General features: G+C 53.4%; 1 protein-coding gene across 5 annotated transcripts in view; it reads left to right on the forward strand.

Annotated features, from left to right (window-relative positions):
- Window positions 1–16,474, forward strand: part of SNX8 (sorting nexin 8) — a 38,869-nt gene that overhangs the window by 18,127 nt on the left and 4,268 nt on the right. For 3 of the 5 annotated variants that reach the window (XM_027042375.2, XM_053213033.1, XM_053213035.1), the window contains exons 2-7: window positions 6,903–7,093; window positions 9,792–9,909; window positions 10,173–10,294; window positions 12,144–12,224; window positions 13,359–13,519; window positions 14,024–14,156. In XM_027042375.2, the coding sequence (XP_026898176.1) occupies window positions 6,903–7,093; window positions 9,792–9,909; window positions 10,173–10,294; window positions 12,144–12,224; window positions 13,359–13,519; window positions 14,024–14,156 (806 nt within the window). Of the gene's footprint in view, window positions 1–6,106; window positions 6,631–6,902; window positions 7,094–9,791; window positions 9,910–10,172; window positions 10,295–12,143; window positions 12,225–13,358; window positions 13,520–14,023; window positions 14,157–16,474 lie in introns of those variants that run through there. The other 2 variants (XM_027042374.2, XM_027042373.2) reach the window with 2 other exon arrangements.

The raw sequence follows: 16,474 nt of genomic DNA on the forward strand, positions 1-16,474 counted from the left end.
TGGGGCGGGGTGGGCGGGTGTGCGATTCGTTGTCCATCTGATAAGGGTATTAAGTCCTGTCAGTGAGCTTGACATTTACTCCCACAGAAAACCAGACCCTTTCTCCCTGAATTTCTGCCCTTTCCACGGTGTGTGGTCTGTTGCATGACAGGTTAGCTGATCTGGAATGATCTGTTTTCCTTCTTAAACATTTCAAAAGACATGTCCCAGTTTAGGAAACTGATACTTGGAATCATAGCTTTCTTGAGATTAAAACTTTTCCAGGGCCACCTGAGTGGCTCGGTCGGTTAAGCGTCCGACTTCGGCTCAGGTCATGACCTCACGGCTCGTGGGTTCGAGCCCCACGTCGTGCTCTGTGCTGACAGCTCAGAGCCTGGATCCTGCTTCGGGTTCTGTGTCTCCCTCCCTCTTTGCCCCTCCCCTGCCTGCACTTGCTCGCTCTCTCAAAAATAAATAAACATTAAAATTTTTTTTTTTTTTGAAATTTCGACGAGGGGGGGCACGTGGGTGGCTTAGTTGGTTAAGTGTCCAGCTCTTGGTTTAGGCTCCAGTCATGATCTCACAGTTCGTGAGTTTGAGTCCTGCCATCAGGCTCTGTGCTGACAGCGTGGAGCCTGTTTGGGATTCTGTCCCCCCTCCACCCTCTCTCCCTCTCTCTCTGCCCTTCCTTTGGTCACTCTTTCTCATTCAGAATAAATAAAAAAAAAAAAAAAAGAAAGGAAAATAGCAGCTTGGACAACATGGTGACCCCGTTAACAAAAGTAACAATAAAATGTACCTTTTGGGTTCTGACTTTTAAGTGTGTGTGTGTGTGTGTGTGTGTGTGTGTGTTTCTTTCAAAGAGTGCGAGCATGAGTGGGGGAGAAAGAGAGACAGAATGTCAAGCAGGCGCCATATTCACCTTGGAACCTGATGTAGGGCTTGATCCCACAACCCTGGGATCATGACCTGAGCTGAAATCAAGAGTTGGACACTCAACCGACTGAGCCCCCCAGGCGCCCCTGGGTTCTGACTTTTAGATTCTCTTGTGGTCAGAGTTCAGGTTCTTCAGCATCCTGTGGTCCTTTGGTAATCATTACTGAGCTTAATATGTCTTAGATTAGCTTACTTGACCCATCAGAAAGAGAACAAAATCAGTACATGCTTGGTGCTTCCCAAATTTTCTTTCCCTCATTACTTTTATCTTTCCTCTGTTCTTCCGTTATTACCTCGTTTTACATCAAATAGGTATTTTCTAGTGTACGGTTTAAATTCCCTTGTTTCGGTTACTATATTATTCCTGTTATTTTCTTAGTGATTGCCCTGGGAGTACACGTCAACATGTTAATGTGTAACAATCTTGCTTGGATTAGTACAAGTTTAATTTCAGTGGCGTGTAGAAATCTTGCTCCCTTACAGCTCCCTTCCTCTCCCCATTCTGTTATCAGCTGTGCAGATTGTTTCCATATAAACTGTACGCTCCTCAAAACAGATTTATGATGACTGCCTCATACGTTGTCTTTTAAGTCACCCAGAAAAACTTACGGATAAGTTTCTACTGCCTTTCGTATTTACCAGTGCAGTTACCTTTACTGGCATTCTTTCTTTCCACACGTGGGTTTGTCTCTCGGAAGGAACAACACGACTGCTAGTGCAGAAGTGAATTGGCTGCTTTTAGTCATCTGGGGTGTCTTATTTTCTCCTTTGGTTTGCAAGGATAGTTTTGCTGGTTGTAGAATTCTCGGTTGACTGTTCTGTCTTCTGGCACTTTGCATGTGCCATCGCACTGCCTTGCGGCCTCCGTGGCTTCTGAGAAGTGAGCTGTTCGTCTTGCCCAGTTGCTGATCTCCTGGTGCTTTCAAGAGTTTCTCTGGGTCTCTGGACACAGAATGGTGCAGTTTGAACCACGCAGTTGTGACCTGTCTAGTTGTGAATCGCCCTGACTTTATCTTGGGTGGGTTTTTTTGGGTTCCTGGATTTTAAAAATCAAATTTGGGAAAAATTTGGCAGTTCGTTCACCTATTCTTCCTGATCCTCTCTCTTGGGCTGCTCATGTTGATGATGATGGTACAGCCGGTGGTGTTGGTACAGTCGGTTTTGTTGTTGGTGCAGTCGGTGATGTTGGTACAGGTTGCTGAGGGGCTGTTCGTTCTTCTTCATTCTGTTTTCTTTCTGTCCTCCACACCGGACAGTCTCAGTTGACCTGTCTTCAGGTTTGCTGATTCTTCCCTCTGCCCACTCAGATCTGCTATTGAACCTTGCTTGTGAATTTTCCATTTTGTTTGTTGAGCTCCTTGACTCCAGAATCTTTTCCTGCTCCTCTTGTACAATTTTGGTCTGTTTATCCATATTTTCTATTGCTGGGACTGCTCTCCTCCTTTGCATTAGTTCTTTATTTTATTATTATTTTTAGTGTTTTTATTTATTTTTGAGAGACAGAGCATGAGCAGGGGAGGGGCAGAGAGAGAGGGAGACACAGAATCTGAAGCAGGATCCAGGCTCTCCTAAAGTCGGACGCTCAACCGACTGAGCCACCCAGGCGCCCCTCCTTCAGTTCTGTCGAAGGAGTTCAATGCCTGGCCTTTCTTGGACAGTTTCTGGTGGTGGTTTTTCCCTGTGTTTGGCTGTACTGTCTTACTTCTTTGCGTGTCTTGTAAACTTCAGTTGTGAACCTGACAGTTTAAATAATATAACGTGACAGCTCTGGGGAAATCACGTTTTCCTCCTTCCCCAAGGTGTTGCTGCCGACCATTGTAGATTTATTTAATGACCTCTCAGAACGAATTCTGTAAAGTTTCTCGTGTGAGTTGTGTGTGGCTGCTCTAACAAAGCAGCACACATGGGGTGGCTTGAAACAACAGGAACGTGTTGCCTCCCAGCCCTGGAGGCCCCACGTCTGAGATCCAGGCATGGGCAGGGCTGCACTCCCTCTGAACCCTGTAGGGGAGGGTCCTTCCTGCCTCTCCCAGCATGTGGTTGAGGCTGCCAAGGTGTTCTTGGTCTCTGGCCGTGTCCCTTTGGTCTCTGCCTCCGTTGCCACGTGCCCACCCCCGCGTGTCGGGTGCCTCTGGGTCTTTGTGTGGTCTTCCCTTTTCTTATGACAACTGCAGCCATACTGGAGGAAGGGCCTCCCTACTCCAGTATAACCTCAATTTCGCTAATTATTGCATCAATAAATGTGCCCGGGATTGCCACAGACCTTCAATTCCCAGTGTCCTCAAAGAGCTGGTTCTGACCATTTTTGCTTCTGTAGAAGAGAGGACTCTTCCATTTACTGATGTTGCCTTTTATATTTAAGGCGTGTAGAATTGTCATTACCTGCCATACAATTCACTCATTTAAGGTGTACAATACAGCGTCGTTGGTGTGTTCACGGGGTCGTGCACCCATCGCCATGATCACCTCTGGAGCATTTTATCGTCTCCCCGAGAAACCCCCTATTTTCCAGTAGTCACTGCTCATTTCTCCAGGCGTTGCCCCCCCCTGCCCCCAGCTCCAGGCAGGCATCCGTTTGCTTTGTTTCTGTAGGTTTGCCTCTTCTGGAGATTTCTTGTGGACGGACTCATCCCCTGCATGGATTAGTTCACTTCCCCTGAGGTTTTCAAGGTTTACCCATCTTGTAGTGTGAACCTGTTCTTCATTCCTTTCCACGGCGGAAGGAGTCTGTTGTATGGATGAACCACTTTTATTTATCCCCTCACCGTTGATGGGTGCTTGGGGTTCTCCAGTCCTTGGCTCTCACACTTGGTGCTGCTGTGGGCATTTGTCTCCAGGTCTCTGTGTGGGCACACGTTTTCATCTGGCTTGGGTGTATTTCCAGGAGGGGAGCTGCTGGGTCATATAGCGGCTCAGCCTCTGACACCGAGGAAGTGGCTGACTGTTTTTGCGTCGCGTAAGCCTCTGCCAGCATGAGCGAGACTTTTCTGCACCCTTGCCAATGCTCACTGGTCTTTTTTTTTTTTTTTAATTAGAGCCGTCACAGTGGGTGGTATCTCACTGTGGCTGTGATTTGCATTTCCGTGCCGGTTAATGGTGTTGAGAATCTTTTTATGTGCTTACTGGCCACTGGTATATCTTTGGAGGGATGTGTATGCAAATGCTTTGCCCATTTTAAAATTGGGTTATTTCTCTCTCTGTCTCTCTCTTTTTTTTTCTAGTGCGTTGTAAGAGTTCTTTGTATATTTCAGATACCAGTACCTTCTCAGATACATGATTTGCACATCTTTTCTCTGATAAAAATGTTCTTTCTCCATTACCTTTTAACTTGATTATTTCCTGTTTTTCCACATATTCTGTGCTGTAGTTACCTAAGACTTTGTTTTCCCCCCAGACATGCTACCTTTCACTCGTGAAAGTGTAGTAAATATCAGTAAAGAGTCATTCAGCCAGCTTTCCTTCAGTGCCCTTCTAAGTGCCAGGCTCCCCCACAGCCAGCATGCATCCAGAGCAAAGCTGAGGGCGTCTTTGTCCCCCGAGTTCGTGTCCTGGTGCTGTGTCTGGGCCCCCTGGCTCATTACCTGGGTGCTATTAAAGTTATGTCACGGTGTATTCCAGTTCGCCCTGGAGTTTGGATCCTCATAGATTGTGCCCGGTGGTGGGAACACTTGGTAGCCACGAGCTGAACGGGTACTGCTGAGCCCAGTGTCTCTGTGTTGTTCGTCACTCACTTGAGTGAGTACTTGAGACACACGTGCTGTCTCGTTGACCCAGGGTATGTGTGGTCCCTGGAGACTGGGTCAGTGCAGTTCTAAGGCCACCAGAATAGTTTCACATGGAAAGGGGCTGGGTTTTAGGATGGGAGAACAGGTACTGTCTGAAGCTGTGGTCTCCACATTTTGGCCATTAAGATATTGGGGACTCTTGATGTACACATACCTCATACACATATATACACATGTACACACATTCATGCAATATACGCACACCATGTACGTATATGGTCGTGCACGCGCTCACTGCTCACACTTTTATACACACACTTGCAAATACACACCTGTACACATGTACACCCCTGTATATACACACACATACTCACGTACATGTGCATTGATACACATACAGACTCATGTATGTATATACTCATACACACTAATGTTCACATGCATACACACCCATGTACACACACACTCACATGCTTATATACAGACACTCGCACATACACCTGAACACATGTACATCCCATCTACACACTCGTGCACATGTGCATTGATACACATACATACCCATGTACACATATACACAGTAGTGTATACACACGTACACACACATGTACGTACCCCCCCCATATACACATAAACTCACACACACTCAAGTTCACACACATACATACCCACGTACATATATACTCTTACACACACACACTCAGGTATATACACACACTTGCACACACATTTATACACATGTACACACACACTTGTATACACATATACTCGTGTACATATATTCACCCACTCGTACACATACACATTTGCACATGTAATACGCGTGCAAATATATGCACACATATCTATACACACGTGTTTTAGTAAGTTACATGCACGCACTACTCTAATATTATGTTACATGTGTTATGATATCACAAGAATATAAGTTTGAAAAGAAGGGAACAAAATGCAAATAGAATTATTAATATTTTCCTCTTGCGTCCTGGTGGATTGTTTTGACCCTAGGATATGTGCCCTCACTTGGGAGCTTACTGCTTGTAGAGCACATAATAATTTAGTTTTCGTGTGGACTTTTTATGAGGCCCTTGGGGTTCCCAAGTAAGCATTAAGGCCTTAGTTTATTTTTTTTCTTAAGCTTTAAGGTCAATTAAAAGCAGCTACGTTTTAAATTCTAAAATGCTGAGTAATTTCAGAGATGAAAGTAATCTGGCCATTAATTCTGTTTAGAATGTAAACCAGAATCTTAAAGTGTTATTTTAAGAAGTAAATCATAAAAAAGCGAAATAACCACGTTGTAGAAAATTTTGAAAAAGAAAAAAATGTACACTTTGTTGTGGTTATTTATAGCAATAGCAATGTTGATCAGACTCTGACCCCCTCTCCCGCTATGGGATACCTTTATTATGTATGTAGCGTATGTACGTATACATATATTTTAACATTTGTCTTGAGAGAGCACGAGAGCATGCGTGCTTGGGCAGGGGAGGGCAGAGAGAGGGAGAGAGAATCTCAAGTAGACTCCACACTCAGCGCAGAGCCTGATGTAGGGCTTGATCCCATGACCCTGGGATCATAACCTGAGCCGAAACTGAGTCGGACACTCCACCAACTGAGCCTCCCAGGAGCCCCTATTACAGGTTTTAACCGAAAAGAACTCTTTTTCTTTCAAACTCTATACTAAAAGCCAAACTGACTTTTTCCTGTGACTTCTGTGTTTTTTAGCCTGTAATCTCTCGGACCTGTATTTTGCTGCCTTGTGAGTGATGTGCAAGGAAGCTGAGGTTTGAGGGCCTAATTCTTTGACTTGTGTGATCAGGAACCATGGCTCTGAGCAAGATGTGGGTTTTTACCTACGTGGAATTGGAATCATTGCTTTGGCACGTGACGTCATGCGTGTTCACTGTGGAAACAGTGGGAGAGAGAAATTCTACGGCTCTTAGTTTTAACCTCCTTTTCGACTCTAGAGAAAAGGAGGGCTCTTTTGCACGTAACTTATGAATAGTTCACTTTCTTCTATTCCCAGGTTGAAAACTAGATCTGACTGGTCCTGGAAAGGGGGGTGTGTCTGCTGATTCACGAGCGGGTGGACGCCTCATGGCGTGGGGACTTTTCGGGGCACAAGCTCCGCGGCCTGAATGAACGGGGGTGATGTGGCCACGGTCCACGTGCGAAGCTAGCACGCGGCGGGGGCAGGCCCGCCGTGGCAGCCTCTGCTTCCGAGCAGCCGTTTTTATTGGCCGGTCGCTTTGTCCCCTCCAGACTTGCCAGCGCCCCAGGTCAGCGAGTGGAGGGACCCACACCCCAGTCGAATGCAGATGCCGCAGGGGAACCCGCTGCTGCTTTCGTACACCCTGCAGGAGTTGCTGGCCAGGGACACCGTGCAGGTGGAGCTCATTCCCGAGAAGAAGGGCCTCTTCCTAAAGCATGTGGAATACGAGGTTTCCAGCCAGGTAAGGGGCAGAGCGCGCGCGCGTGCGTGCGTGTGTGTGTGTGTGTGTGTGTGTGTGTGCGTGCGTGCGTATGTGTGTGTTGGGAGGAGGTGGGAAGGGGTGGGGACACGTTAGGGCAGGGTATGAGGCGGAGAAGGACTGCAGAGAGTCTGTGCTGGGCTTAAAGGTGAGACCCAAAACTCGATGCTCAGAGCCAGGGTGCCCAACAGACGTCTTCAGAGCCTGCGTGTGCGTGTCCCTGGGTCCTGTTCTGGCTCAGCCACACCCCTAGCCCAGCCCGCTCCCCTCTTCCCTGCGTCTGGGATGCTGCTTCGTAGGAGCTCACTCGCCTTCTGAGCACCAGGTGCGGGCACACGCCGGCCTGGGAGTGGTTTTGTAGTAACTGGGAGATCCTGAGGATAGAGTCGGGGCTTCCGGCAGCGAATCCAGTTTCGAGGGCAGGACTGGTGTGTCCACCTCATCCCCTCTAAGGACGCCATCTGACCTGTTATCCTGCCCGCCGATATCGAACTTCACGAGGCGTCTGGCACCAGGACTGCGAGTCTGCATGGAGCACACTGATATCCCTGTCCCTCTGTCTGTCCTCTTTCTAAATCCCGGTGCCGTTAGAATAAATACTGGGGGCGGGTGTGTGTGTCTGTTCTCTTTCTATATCCCAGTGCTGTTAGGGTAAACATTGGTGGGGGGAGGGATTTATTCTTCAGAAACTGAGGAGTAAGTCATTGTCAAGCCGACAGCATCCTGGGTCTTGTGCAGCCCCTCTGTGTCAGGGGGAGATGTGCAGGGACAGGTAGAGCAGGGCCCCACCGGCGAGAGGGCCGCCCTGGTGACGGGGCCCCGCCACTGTCAGGCTTCTGTCGTCATCCAGGGAGGAAGTGCGTTTTCCGAACCGAACGGCCGTGTGCATGTGCCATGGGAATCCAGAATCACAGGGTGGTTTCTTTCTTTCCTTTTTTTTTTTTTTTAAATGTTTTTATTTATTTTTGAGAGAGAAGGAGTGAGCAGGGGAGGGGCAGAGAGAGAGGAGAGAGAGAGAATCCCAGGGAGGCTCTGCAGTCAGTGCAGAGTGCTCGAACTCATGAAATGTGAGATCTTAACCGGAGTCGAAGTCAGGATGGACCCTTAACTGACTGAGCCACCCAGGTGCCGCTGTATTTTTTGTTTTTTTTAATGTTTTCATTTGTTTTTGAGAGAGAGCAGGGGAGGGGCAGAGAGAGAGGGGGACAGAGGATCCAAAGCAGGCTCCAGGCTCTGTGCTGTCAGCACAGAGCCCAATGTGGGGCTTTATCCCGTGAACCGAGAGATCACGACCTGAGCCAAAGTCGAAACAACTGAGCCACCCGGGCGCCCCAGGAATCACAGGGTTTTTGTTTCATGGTGTTTACAAGCTGCGGTCACCGAGGCCTGTGAGTAAACTTAGTTCTCCCATGCCCGTGGGTGCCATTCCCCCAGGTGACGGTGCATCAGAGGGGCATGAGGTTGGGCTTCTGGCCTTTTCCGTCTCAGTAACGTAATTCCTTAAGCACGTGTGTCGTCTCGTAAGGAGGCAGCCCTGCCGGGCGGAGGGATCAGCCTGCAGGTGTTCAGGCAGAGGGGCCACGCGTTTTGTCCTGCATCCCGCTCGCCAGAGGCTGGGGCAGATCCAGAGGGGGCGCGACACATGCAGTCCCCAGCACGTGGCACAACTGACTTTGTGTTTTTCTTCATGTAGCATGTTTAATTTTTTTGTAGACTTTAGGGGGTAGTTTTAGATTCACCGCAACACTGAGCTGAATGGGCAGAGATTTCCCGTAATTCCCCGCTCCCCCCCCAGACTCCCCCGTTATCGGTGTTCCCCAGATGGTGGATTTGTCACAGCCGGTGACCCCACACTGACACGCTGTTATCACCTGGAGTCCATGGTTCACGGGAGGGTCCCTCTGGGTGGGTGCACGTTCTGTGGGTTTGGGCGAACGTGGGACGGCAGGTGTCCACCGTCCCGTGTCCCTCGCGCTGTTCGCCGCCCTAAAAGTCCCCTGTGCTCCCCCTGCTCCTCCCTCCGCCCTGAGCCCAGGCAGCCCCCGTCTTCTGCCTGCGCAGCTCCGCCTCTTCCAGGACGTCCTGTTGTTGGAATCACCCGGCCTCTCTCACTCCGCAGTATCATTTACCACCAGGGCAGCTTGTATACTTCCCAGGCTAGCGGCTCGTGCGCGTCCGTCGCGTGGGCCCTTCCAGTAGGTCCAGGTCGCGCCTCTGTCGCGTGGATCCCTCGTGGCACCCGCGGTTTTATCTGCCACGGGGCAGATGGACTTGCAGTCGGACGTCCGTTCCGTCCGTCCCCCTCGTCGGGGTCTGGTCTGCGTCGACCGCTGGGCCCGGGACGCTGTCGCGCCGGTGTTGGGGCGTGTGTGGGAGGACGGCCCCGGCCCCCAATGGGGAAGGCCTCCGGTCCGAGCGCTGCCTTTGAGGGTGGGGTGGGTGCCGGCTTCGCGGCTGAGCGCTCCGTGAAGCCCGCGGTGGGGGCTGGACGTGAGGCCCGATACGCGCGGTGCCGGGAGGGAGGAGGGCGCCCGTCCTTGCCCTGGAGGCCCCGTGAGCGGGGATGAGGCCCCGCGTCGCGCGGGTTCCGTCTCGGGGCGGGGGGTATGGGAGGGAGGGGAGCGCTGACCCGGGGAGGTTTCCGGCGTCCGGCGTGAGCGCGGGCCCTCTTGTCTTCTAGCGCTTCAGGTCCTCCGTGTACAGACGGTACAACGACTTCGTGGTTTTCCATGAGATGCTGCTGCAGAAGTTCCCCTACCGCATGGTGCCAGCCCTTCCGCCCAAGAGAGTGCTGGGAGGTAGAGCGGGCTCGGGCGGGGGCCGGGGCGCCCGGTGCGAGACGTGCGCGGGAAGGCGGGGGCCAGCTAGGGTGGGTGCCGCGGAACCCCTCGTTCCCCACTGGTGGTGCCCAGTGCTCACGCTGGGGACCGGCGAGGGGCGGCTACTGTGGGCTACGCCAGAGGGGACCCGGGCTTTCCCGTCACGTTTCCAGATGGCCGGGGGGGCGGGGGCGGGGGGCGCGGCGCAGGCTGCCGGCCGACCCCTTGCTCTCGGTCTGCAGCCGACCGCGAGTTCATTGAGGCCCGGCGCAGGGCCCTGAGGCGCTTCATTAACCTGGTGGCCCGGCACCCCCCGTTCTCCGAGGACGTGGCCCTCCGGCTCTTCCTGTCCTTCAGTGGCCCGGTGAGTATCACTCTGCTGTGGGTGCGCCCCGAGTCTCCCCGCGTGAGTGGCGTTCCTAAGCGTGCTTGTTCTCCTGCCCTCCTTGTTTGGGGGCCCTCCGGGAGTCTGCGCCCTCGTGGTGCCAGGAGTGACATCTGCTCTCCTCCCAGATCACGGGGGTGTAACGTTACGAGGCGCCCCTGGCTTTGGCTTGGCAGGATTTTGTGTATCCAGGTAGAGGGTTCTCTGCACGGTCGCCGTGGGCACTGAGGCTCGGTCACAGAGGCTCTGTTTGGGAGGGGTTACGGAAATGCTCGAGACCCCAGATCAGGATGAGCGATTTCTGGGAAGCGAAAAGAGCCACCTTAAGTACCACTGGAAGGCTGAGTTGAGTTATATATTTTTTTAATGTTTATTTTTGAGTGAGAGAGAGAGAGAGAGAGCACGCACACAAGGGAGGGGCAGAGAGAGAGGGGAACAGAGGATCCCAAGCAGGCTCCAGGCTCTGAACCTTCAGCACAGAGCCCAACACGGGGCTCCAACTCACGAACCGTGAGATCATGGCCTGAGCCGAAGTTGGACGCTTACCTGACTGAGCCCCCCCAGGAGTCCCCTGAGCTGAGTCTTTCTAGTGGAGCTGCAGCATAGACCTGCGTGCCGGGACTGTCTCCACGTGGACGTTAGTTTCAGTTAGAAACCAGGCGGCCGTGGGCGTCCCTCTGCTGTCTTGCAGTGTCCTTGTTCACAGTTGTGGAGGAAGTCACTGCCTGGTCCCCAGGGCGGCCGGCTCCGCCTAGGAAGAGGGTGGGGTGGGGGTGGGGCTCCAACACGGTAGCTTTCCCTTCCCCAGGGACCTAGGAGGGGCTCGATCCCACACTCCCTTCCCCTGCAGGAAGATGAGACACACCGAGACCCTCCTTGAGAAGGCCGCTGGCTTTCCCTCTATGCCAGCCAGGGGTACCTGTCACCTTTGCCTCTTTTATGGGACCTAAAGCAGTCGTTCGGGGGACGTTTCTGTGACTGCCTGCCCTTGAGCTGGGAGTGTGGGTCTTCTGAACGCTGGGTGGACAGGTTCCTTTAGAGCAGGGATCTTCATTGCCACAAGAGGAACGTGGTGGGACGTGGGAGCTGTACACGGCTCACGACAGGGGAGGGTGCTCCTAGACGTGGAGCCGGACGGCGCCCCCATTCTAGAGGCATGAGGCTCCTCTGACCCCTTGTTCTCACACAGGTAGAGTGTCCCTATGGCCTCCTTGACTCTTTCCTCTGGTAAAACGAGAGAATTGGGCCAGATGGTCTTCAGGGCCTCTCTGAAATTCTAGAATTCCTTGACCCACAAACAGCTGCATGTTAGGATCTTTGCCTGTGTTTCCCGTGGCTCTTTGTGGGTCCTTGATGTGGATTGCCACGGAGGCCTGCTGTCAGAGGGCCGGGCTGGGCCCCTGTGTGCTCCCCACTAGCTCTCCCGGGGCTCCGTGGGCCTGGGGCCCGTGGGTCTGTGTGCAGGGAGGAAGAGACCTCGTTTCTGGTCCCTGTGCCCCATGTGGGTGGGACCTATCAGATGTGACGAGCCCGACAGCAGCACGGACGCCGTCCCTGCCGTGTGCGTGCGGTCTCTGTTTCCTGGAGACAGGTCTCCCCTCCGGAGCTGCCGTTAGGTCAGGCTTTCCTGTCTGTGGACGGCCGTCCTGAAGGTGGAGGTCAGTGGAGAAAAGTCCGGGAAGAGATTCTGGATACTTACGTGAGAGCAGATCCGTGGAAACCTGGCTCTCTGGAGGCAGGACTACATCCTGCCTTTCGCTGACTTAATGGGTCTCAGGCAGACGCTGCTGCGGCTGGTGGATGTGGCGTTTCTGTCTTCCTTTTGCAGGACGTGCAGAACAAGTTGAAGGAGTCGGCTCAGTGTGTTGGAGACGAGTTCATGAGCTGCAAGTTGGCTCCTCGGGCCAAGGTACCGCTCCCGCCGCCACACTCGCCCCCCCAACCAGGGCGGCGACCGCGTACCAGCTACCGCCCTGGGCCTCCCCCGCGTGCTGGAGACGACACGAAGGCCCGCGGCGCGGTTTTCTCATCGGCTCTCCTTTCAGACAGCGGGTGTGCTGCCCATTTCCCAGATGGGGAGACAGGCTCAGAGAGGCTGTCGTCTGGCAAGGTCCCAGACTTCTGAGCGGCCTGCCCGGACGTGACTGAGGCTTTTTGTGATTCGGGCAGACACTGGCTTCGTCACTAGCTTCTCGGATTTCAGGGGAGTGATTGTCACATTGGTTTATTTTAAAATTTAGTCTGCTCTTTTTTTAAAAAGAATTAAGGTAGCTGTTGGCTAGCTTTTTTCCTTTCCTTTTTTAAATTTTTTGATGTTTATTTTGAGAGCGAGCGAGCCAGAGCGATTGGTGAGGGGCAGAGAGAGGGAGAGAGAGGATCTCGAGCAGGCTCTGCATTGTCAGCACAGAGCCTGGCGTGGGGCTCGATCCCACAGACCGCGAGATCGTGACCTGAGCTGAAACCAAGAGTCGGACGCTTAGCTGACTGAACCCCTGGGCGGCCCTCCTTTCTTGTTCAACTGCTTCTCCGTACAGAAATACATGTATCTTACCTTCATTTCATTCCCTAAGCAGCCTGTTTTCTAAGCATTATCTAGTTAATGTTACGGTAAACGATGGTTAATATTAACAGGTAGTTAACAGTAAAGCTGGTGAGAAGTTGATTCTTGGGGGAAAGTGAGGGCCCCTGGGAAGCCCTGCCTCGAGGGAAGGGTTAGGACTTTGTGATTGTCACTCTGAGCTTGAGGATTAGTACTTGAAGGTTAGTACTTGAAGGTTAGTACAGGGGTGTGTTTCGGCAGGATGTCAGTTTGATCCGGCTTCAGCGGACACTAGGGGCCACTCCGCTTCGTGTCCGTGGTGTGTGGGTGATGATGGGCTGTTTCTTTCCTGGACCAGAAGGGAGGCCCAGCGAAGTTCCCCCGTGGCCTGGCGTCTGGGCTCACTGGCTGCTCAGTGGGTACCGTTCTTCCCCTGCCGACGGTCGTCTTTTCCCCAAGGCACTTCATGGCCAGTAACCCACGGCCTTCTCTCCTCCCTGTCAGGACTTCCTCCCAGCCGACATCCAGACTCAGTTCGCTGTCAGCCGGGAGCTCATTCGAAACATCTACAACAGCTTCCACAAGCTTCGCGACCGGGCCGAGCGGATTGCGTCGAGGGCCATCGACAATGCTGCTGACCTCCTCATCTTCGGGAAGGAGCTGAGGCAGGTGCCCCCAGCTCTGCAGGGCTCGGTCAGGTGGGGAGGGGCCTGCCGACGTCCAGGCAGAGGTGCTTGCCCAGAATCCCCTCCGTTCTGACCTGGTTCACTTTGGAAAGGGGAAGCAGAGAGTTGGGGAAATGGTCAGTGATGTTAGGAAGAAGAAAACTGAGGCATTTAGGCAGGGAAACGTGGATCCCTCAATACGTGAGTGTGCACCACTATGTCACACGTGTGTCACATGTATGTCACACGTTCTCCCGAGGTTGGGACTAGATCTGAGAAGGGGTCGATTTCACTTGGAAAAGGACACTGAGGGCTGTTGTCAGCATGACTCCGCCCTCCCCCGCAGGCGCTGGGGGTTGCTGGCCGGGACTGGTCCCGAGGTCTGGGGGAGGGGCTGAGGCCCGGCCTTTCGGACGCACGTCCTGGGTCACGGGTTGTCGTGGCGGACGGCCAGGTCAGCTCCCAGGCCTTGAGTGTCTTGTCGTCCGTCTCTTTTTCCCCTAGTGCTTTAGGGTCTGATACGACCCCGCTCCCCTCCTGGGCCACTCTGCACAGTAGCACGTGGGGGTCCCTGAAACAGGCACTGAAAGGCCTGTCCGTTGAATTTGCACTGCTCGCCGACAAGGCCGCCCAGCAGGTGAGTGAATTTGTTCTCCACGGTGTCCGTTCCGAAGAACATTCTGTACCTGGGGAGCACACGCAGGACATCTTCTCACGTGCACTTCAGAGGTCAGAGTCTGCGGCGAGTGGATTGCTGGGCCCCGCGGGAACTGCACATCCCCGTCAGTTCCGAGCGGCTTCCTGTGAGCCGTTGGCTCTGAAGAGGGTTGCCGATGACGAAGACAGATGGGGTCTGATCTTCGGAGGGTTGACTCTGCTGAAATCAGACGCTGTAACTGCCCTGGCAAACGTAATCTCTGACTTCCTCAGATACCTGTGGGTGGACCAAATAGTTTCCGCTGTGCTGTCCCAGCCAGCAAGTATTTGGCCCCTCGGTCACCCAAGAGAACAACGAGTAAGCTGCAGCACCCCGCGAGAGCCCCCTCGTACCCCCCAGATACCCAGTTAGACTCCGGAAATGTTTCCGCCATCCACACGGGTGCGGTGTGGTCGTTGGGGATCGATTGGAAGGTACGGTGTTCACTGACAGCCAGAAAGGCTCATCTGGGTGCTTTTATGCTGTAAAACTGCTACATGACTTTGAGGGTGAGCATTTGCTGCCCAGTTCTTGGGGAAACGGTCTTTCCCTAACCATCTAAAACCGTCTAAAAACGGTAGATGGTTTTAAATAACTTAAAGTGATGTACTTGGGAAAGCCTTGCTGCCTCAGACGCAAAGCTCCTTAGTAGCAAGCCGGAGAACACAGTGACGGTGGCCGATCCCCAAGCGTGGAATTGGGGGATTTTCAGGCTTCACGTGGGGCCCTCAGGGGCCCAGGATATCTCTGAGTGTTGAAGAAGGGATCTGATCTTGTTGCGGGTAGGGAAAGTCCCAGGTTTTCTTCCTCCGTGGTTCTGGTGCCTGTGTGTTCCCATTAGAAACTGGTGTTGGCGTTTCTCGGAATTGGTGCCGGGCCAAGTCCGTGTCCAGGTCTGCGTGGCGCCCACATTTCCACCGCGGGGAGGACCGGGCACGTGGTGTTGGAGGTGTGGCAGCGTGGAGAAGGGAGCCTGCTCAGTGCACGGCCGGTGTCTTGTGCTGGGACGTGGCTCAGGTCCCTTTGGTCTCGGGCCTGTTTCTGGTCCGTGAAAAGGAGGGGGCTGGATGAAGTCATTAAAACACTTCTCATTTAACCTGTTGAACTTTCCTCACAGCTGATTGTAAAACGGAAAAGTGAAGTTATCCTGGTTGCGGGGATCCTGGGCCCCAGACAGCTCCTTCTTCAACAAGTAGCCTGGTGGCAGGGGTGGGGGTGTGTGTGGGGCGCACCGTGAACCCCCCGAGGTCACGCAGGACGCGGGGTGGAAATTCCAAACTCTGTCGTCTCCGGTGGTTTCCGACTGAGATTTGGATGCTGGGTTTCTGCGTTTGAAGAGGGAGACAGGGTTCGGGCTTCTGATGTGCAAGTTCGTAGTTTGAAGTTCCCCCCGGCTCCGAGATTCTCTGATATCTCACGGAGGCTGCTTTGAAATGCGACGTCTGAGGAAGTGCCACTTCCTGAATGTTGCTCTCTGTCCGCGGTGGTTTTCACGGTGAAGTGGAATTAGTGTCGTCTGAATGTGAAAGTGGATCAGAGGCCCATCAGGACTTTGATCCAGCACAGCCGGGGTTCTAGTCACTCTGGCCGTGTGAGCAAAGGCATGCGAGGGAGGGTTTTCCTCACTCTGTCTCCACGCGTCCTGGCTTTGTTCTCTGCAGACTGTGAGGACATCTGCATCACCGCAGCCCAGCGAGACCACTGAGACCCAGAGCGGGCCGTTTCCCTGCGGACGGGATGGCGGTGTGGGGTCTCACGCGTTGGGGCATCAGACTAGAACGAGGACCTGGGAGCCAGGGACGCGAGCAGGAATGACCCTCAGGCCCTCCTACTACTAGCCGGGTTGGGGGAGGCTCCATTCTCCTGGGCCCCCCGCCCACTCAGGAAGGAACGGGGCACCGTGGATCTCTGGTGTTTTCCTTTCCAGGTTTTAAAAGACTGAAACACTGCTATTTTCCTGTAACCTTACTGGCTGGAATCTTGGCTCTGGGCGTGGGTTGGAGTGGCCTGGAGCCTCTGAGGTCATCGGGCTGGAGTCCTGGGGTTCCCTGAGTCGGCCGCAGAGCGTGGGCCGGAACCGCTGGCTCGCAGTGCGGTGCTCGTAACCCCCTCAGACACGTCCTTCTATTCGCTTCTTCACACCTTCTGCCGCCTTCCGGCGGCACCCTCTATACACTGGGCCTGATGTGCGGTTTATGAGAGGCGCTCTTCATGCTCTGCCACAGCTGGAGCTCTAGAGGTCGTAAAAGGGCTCATTT

This window comes from Acinonyx jubatus, chromosome E3 (assembly GCF_027475565.1).
Source record: "Acinonyx jubatus isolate Ajub_Pintada_27869175 chromosome E3, VMU_Ajub_asm_v1.0, whole genome shotgun sequence".
Lineage (NCBI taxonomy): Eukaryota > Metazoa > Chordata > Mammalia > Carnivora > Felidae > Acinonyx > Acinonyx jubatus.